The 6,000-nt window shown below is 44.3% G+C and overlaps 1 protein-coding gene across 2 annotated transcripts in view; it reads left to right on the forward strand.

Annotated features, from left to right (window-relative positions):
• The window catches only part of mospd1 (motile sperm domain containing 1), a 75,623-nt gene extending 69,781 nt beyond the window's left edge, over positions 1 to 5,842 (forward strand). For both annotated transcript variants that reach the window (XM_063061200.1, XM_063061199.1), the window contains exon 6: positions 3,369 to 5,842. In XM_063061200.1, coding sequence (XP_062917270.1) covers positions 3,369 to 3,400 — 32 coding nt within the window. In that variant the 3' untranslated portion in view covers positions 3,401 to 5,842. The remainder of the gene's footprint in view (positions 1 to 3,368) is intronic.
• The last annotated feature ends 158 nt before the right edge of the window (positions 5,843 to 6,000 follow it).

Here is a 6,000-nt window from a genome sequence, read left to right on the forward strand (position 1 = left end):
TAACTAGTAGAGTGCATAGGGGAGAACCAGTGGATGTGGTATATTTGGATTTTCAAAAGGCTTTTGACAAGGTCCCACACAGGAGATTAGTGTGCAAACTTAAAGCACACGGTATTGGGGGTAAGGTATTGGTGTGGGTGGAGAATTGGTTAGCAGACAGGAAGCAAAGAGTGGGAATAAACGGGACCTTTTCAGAATGGCAGGCGGTGACTAGTGGGGTACCGCAAGGCTCAGTGCTGGGACCCCAGTTGTTTACAATATATATTAATGACTTGGATGAGGGAATTAAATGCAGCATCTCCAAGTTTGCGGATGACACGAAGCTGGGTGGCAGTGTTAGCTGTGAGGAGGATGCTAAGAGGATGCAGGGTGACTTGGATAGGTTGGGTGAGTGGGCAAACTCATGGCAGATGCAATTTAATGTGGATAAATGTGAAGTTATCCACTTTGGTGGCAAAAATAGGAAAACAGATTATTATCTGAATGGTGGCCGATTAGGAAAAGGGGAGGTGCAACGAGACCTGGGTGTCATTATACACCAGTCATTGAAAGTGGGCATGCAGGTACAGCAGGCGGTGAAAAAGGCAAATGGTATGCTGGTATTTATAGCGAGAGGATTCGAGTACAGGAGCAGGGAGGTACTACTGCAGTTGTACAAGGCCTTGGTGAGACCACACCTGGAGTATTGTGTGCAGTTTTGGTCCCCTAATCTGAGGAAAGACATCTTTGCCATAGAGGGAGTACAAAGAAGGTTCACCAGATTGATTCCTGGGATGGCAGGACTTTCATATGAAGAAAGACTGGATGAACTGGGCTTGTACTCGTTGGAATTTAGAAGATTGAGGGGGGATCTGATTGAAACGTATAAGATCCTAAAGGGATTGGACTGGCTAGATGCAGGAAGATTGTTCCCGATGTTGGGGAAGTCCAGAACGAGGGGTCACAGTTTGAGGACGGAGGGGAAGCCTTTTAGGACCGAGATTAGGAAAAACTTCTTCACACGGAGAGTGGTGAATCTGTGGAATTCTCTGCCACAGGAAACAGTTGAGGCCAGTTCATTGGCTCTGTTTAAGAGGGAGTTAGATATGGCCCTTGTGGCTACAGGGGTCGGGGGTATGGAGGGAAGGCTGGGGCGGGGTTCTGAGTTGGATGATCAGCCATGATCATAATAAATGGCGGTGCAGGCTCGAAGGGCCAAATGGCCTACTCCTGCACCTATTTTCTATGTTTCTATGTTTCTACCAGTATCCTCCTCCAGTTTACCTGGGCAAGCTCCTCTCTCATGCCTCTGTAATTCCCTTTTTTTCCCATTGTGATACTGGTACATTTGACATGTTTCTCTCTCTCAAATTGCAGTATGAATTCAATCATATTATGATCACTGCCTCCTAAGGGTTCCTTTACATTAACCTCCCTAATAAGATCTGGGTTATTATATAACACCCAGTCTAAGATGACCTTCCCCTGCATAAACTCAAGCACAAGCTGCTTTGAAAAGCCATCTCATAGTCATTCAACAAGTTCTCTCTCTTGTGATCCAACACCATTCCCTTGCATTACAATTGTCCCCCATTACAATTATGTCATTGCCTTTATTATATGCCTTTTCCAGGTGCCTTTGCAATCTCAACCGCACGTCTTGGCTACTATTTGGAGGCCTATATATGATTTCCATAATGTTTTTTTTTCACTCTTGCAGTTTCTTAACTCCACCTACAAAGATTCAACATTCTCTGACCTTATATCACCTTTCTAAAGATGTAATTCCATCTCTTACCAACAGAGCCACACCACCACCTATGCCTTCCTGCCTGTCCTCTCAGTACTAGGCTGCCTGAAATTCCAACTGCCATTTTCCAGCTGATGCAAGCCATGATAGCTTTTCTCACTGTCCACTACACCCCTAATCTTGGAGTCATGTGCAAATTTGCTGATCCAGTCAAACGGACCATCATCCAGATCATTGATACACAAACCAGTGAGTGGTAGCAGATGGTTGACTGTCAGACTGGAGGCCTGTGACTAGTGATGTGTTGCAGTGATCAGTGCTGGGTCCATTGTTTTTCATCATTTATATCAACAATCTGAATGACAATGTGGTTAACTGGCTCTGCAAATTTGTGGGTGACACCAAGATTGGAAGTGAGGTGGACAGTCAGGAAGGCAGAGGGATCTGGATCAGCTGAAAAATGGCAGATAGAATTTAACGCAGGCAAGTGCAAGGTGTTGCACTTGGGTAGGACGAACCAGGTAGGTCTTACACAGTGCATTGAGTGTGATAGAACAAAGCGATGAAGGAATACATGTCCATAACTCGTTGAAAGTGGCATCACAGGTAGATAGGGTCTGTCCCTGTGCTCCATCCACCAGAAAAAGCAAGATCTCCCAGTGGCCACCTATTTTAATTCCACTTTCCATTCCCATTCCGATATGTCTATTCATAGCCTGCTCCACTGTCCTGATGAGGCCACATTTAGGTTGGAGAATATATACCTTATATTTTGTCTGGGTAGCCTCCAACCTGATGGTATGAACGTCAATTTCTCAAACTTCTGGTAATGCCCCACCTCCCCCATCTCCTTCACCATTCCCCACCCCCTTTTTCCTCTCTCACCTCATCTCCTTGCCCACCCATCACCTCCCTCTGCTGGTCCTTTTTCCCCCCTTCCATGGCCTTCTGCCCTCTATCAGACTCCCCTCTTCTCCAGCCCTGTGTCTCTTTCACCAATCAACTTCCCAACTCTTTACTTCATCCCTCCCACTTCAGGTTTCACCATTCACCCTTGTGTTTCTCTTTCCCCTTCCCCACCTTTTAAATCTACTCCTCAGCTTTTTTTCTCCAGTCCTGCTGAAGGGTCTTGGCCCAAAGTGTCAACTGTACTTTTTTTCTTAGATGCTGCCTGGCCTGCTGAGATCCTCCACCATTTTGTGTCTGTTGCTAGGTCATAAAGAAAGCTATGAGCATGTTGGCCCTCATAAATCAATGTGTTGATTACAGGAGATGTATGTTATGTTGAAGTTGTATAAGACATTGGTGAGGCCTGTATTTTTCTATGACAATGACTGTTCTAATTGGATGTCCTTCTATTCCAAGGCTATGCCCTCTGGTCCCGGACTCATGCACTATAGGAATCTGAATCTGAGTGTAGTGTATCTGGGCTAAAAGAAAGTTTGTGTGTCAGGACACCCTGATGTTCAACCAAGGTTTGTTAAAATAAAGTGAGACTTCCTGAATCAGAACCAGCCCTTTCTCCCTCAATTGCACAACACAGTGAATGGGGTCTGACATGTCCAATTTGACAGATGTTCCTACATGAACTCAGAGCCTGTAGATGGTGCTAGAGAAAAACGGCTGTGGTTTATTTCAGGCCTGGTGACCATGGTGATACTGCGGACATGACCTGTGGCCAGTTGAGTGGAATAAAGGCGGACGAGGGGACATTGGAACGGATGTTGCTGCGGGCCAGACCTGGTCCTGAGGACAATCAATCCATCAGCAGAGTTGAAAGCGGGCACATGGCGCCATCTCCTGTTCCGAGCTGCATGGATTTATCCGTCTCTTGCATATTTTAATATTGTACAAGTCTTGAGGCAAATCTGTAAAAGTGCAGCCTCCTTGTTCCAAACACCGTAAGGAAGCTTTCTTTGTTTTACTTGCTCTGAATAGGTTGGATAAAATTTCACACGTGCACACATATTTATTAAACAGAACATCATTTGTTACTTTTACTCCAGCTGCAGATTGCTCTGTAGTACCTGGACTCTTTGTAAGTGAGGCCAGGTGTTAGTCCTTCAACAGTACCAATGAGAACCCCTCACCAGCATCAGCCTCAGCAGTCCCACAACCTGGCACTTTGGTGGTATGAAATTGTCCACACTGTTATAATAGTGGAAACACTCAATAGTAACTGCTGCCACTGTATCTCCTGCACTTTTTATTTCAATGTTTAGTCATCAAATTTTAATTAAGGTGGTCATGAAACAACCCAACAGACTTAAATTGCCAGGCATAATAGCTCAGGGGGTAGCTGTCTCCCCTCTGAGGTGGAAGATTGAGCTCAAATCCCATTTCACTCTCCCCACACGATATTCTCTGCACTGAACCTGCAGCTCGTCAGAGGGAGCATCAACATTGTTGCTTAACAGAGCGCATGCCATCATTCTGTAGACCAGAGTTCCCCGTGTGCTGGTCTATATTTATCCCTCAATCAGCCTCACTTATTCAATTGTTATGATAGTTGCAGAGCAGACTCAATGGAAAAATGGCCTAATTCTGCTCCTTTATCTTATGACATTGTGGGAGCTTTCTGTGTACAAATCACTGGTGAAGTCTCCCAGTTGGAAACATTTCCACAATACTGTATAATCTGTGAAGTCTGCATTGAACAAGACTGGTGAATAACGCAGCAATTCCTCGGCCAGGGCAGTAAATCAAAAGGAAATGTCTTAATTCTTTCTTCATTCACTTCAGGATTGAAGACCCTGTGTACCGTGACACACCACTGCTCATTCACGTGGGAGAGGGGGAGGAGGAAACAAGGATGAGTAGATAAACTGAAAGTTGGTGCAGAGCTCGCTCCATGGTATATCCATAGATAGCACAGGCCTATACTGGAACCAGTTACAGTGATTGTGCCTGTAGCTGTCGCAGCTCTGTACCGGAACTGACTGCAGTGGATATGCCTGAGGCTGACGCAGGTCTGTACTTGAATCGGCTGCAGTGAGTGTGCCCGTCAGCTTTTGGTCCGTGCACAAAGTGCCTTCTGCAGTGAGGCTTAGCTGTTGATTGCAGACAACCCATTCGTCAGTGAGATCACACTGGCATTCACAGTTACCTTACAATGGAAAGAAGTCCTTCAGTTAGATGTTTTAACATGCTGCAACTCTGGTCAAAGGGGGGAAAACGAGGAGAAGTTTGGCAGAAGTCTAATGTGGAGGCAACTGGAATCCCAGCCAAAAGTGTGTGTAAGTCTCATTTCACAAAATACTGCAATCTTTTCATTATGGCAAGCAGTTAAAATGAGGTCCAAGAGAGTGATATAATGGAATTGTATTTACCAAGGCTAGAAATTTAAGTTGGTAAATAAAATGTTAAAACTTACTTATGATATCCTATCCACCTGCCAGTTGCTTCCCATCCTGGGTATTACCAGCCTTCTGAAACCTGCACAGGAGAACTGCAGCACGAGGACCCTCTGTCAGAACTTTCCCTCTAATCTGGAAAATTAAATCCAGGCTTTTCTGAAGGGAATACTTCAGAACAATATTTTTTAAATCTTGTTTAAATTCTTTTGCATGAGATTACATAGAATTTTGAATAATTGGGAGTTAAATTGTAATTGTTACAAATACAACCAGCAGAAGCCGTACACTAAATGCCCGGAAGTAAGTTGCAGGGCAAATCACATTCTGATGCATTAGCCCATCCTGTGATCACACTGTGCAAATCTACATTTTGCAGACTATGGTTAATTTTAAAAGTCAGAACAGTAAAACACCTTGTAAATGTTTACATCATGATTTATACAATTTATTTAAACATCTTAATAAAGTTATTTTTAGAGAACAGATCACTTTTTTGCTTTGCGCACAGAGAGAGAGAGCACTGTTACTGCAGTTTCTGGCCTGAGGTCTGGTTGTGTAACTGGTCAATCAACCTCAGCCGTCATGTTGCTGACTATGGGTGTAATTGGGCAGTGTGGGCTCGGGCTGGATTACCCTGTACTAACTCTAAAATTAAAATAAAGTTAAAACAACTCTGATAGAGCTGAACCACAAGGGCAACCCACTGATTATCTTCCCCTCAGCTGCACTAGCCATTCATCACAATATGTTAATATTCACTTCCATCCAACAAGACAAATGAATGGTAATTCACAATTGACAAAACTGGCAATTTAGCTAATCCCAAACACAAAATAATCTGCAGATGCTGGGGTCAAAGCAATACTCACAACACGCTGGAGGGACTCAGCAGGTCGGGCAGCATCAGTGGAAATG

Source organism: Mobula hypostoma, chromosome 10 (genome assembly GCF_963921235.1).
Source record: "Mobula hypostoma chromosome 10, sMobHyp1.1, whole genome shotgun sequence".
Lineage (NCBI taxonomy): Eukaryota > Metazoa > Chordata > Chondrichthyes > Myliobatiformes > Myliobatidae > Mobula > Mobula hypostoma.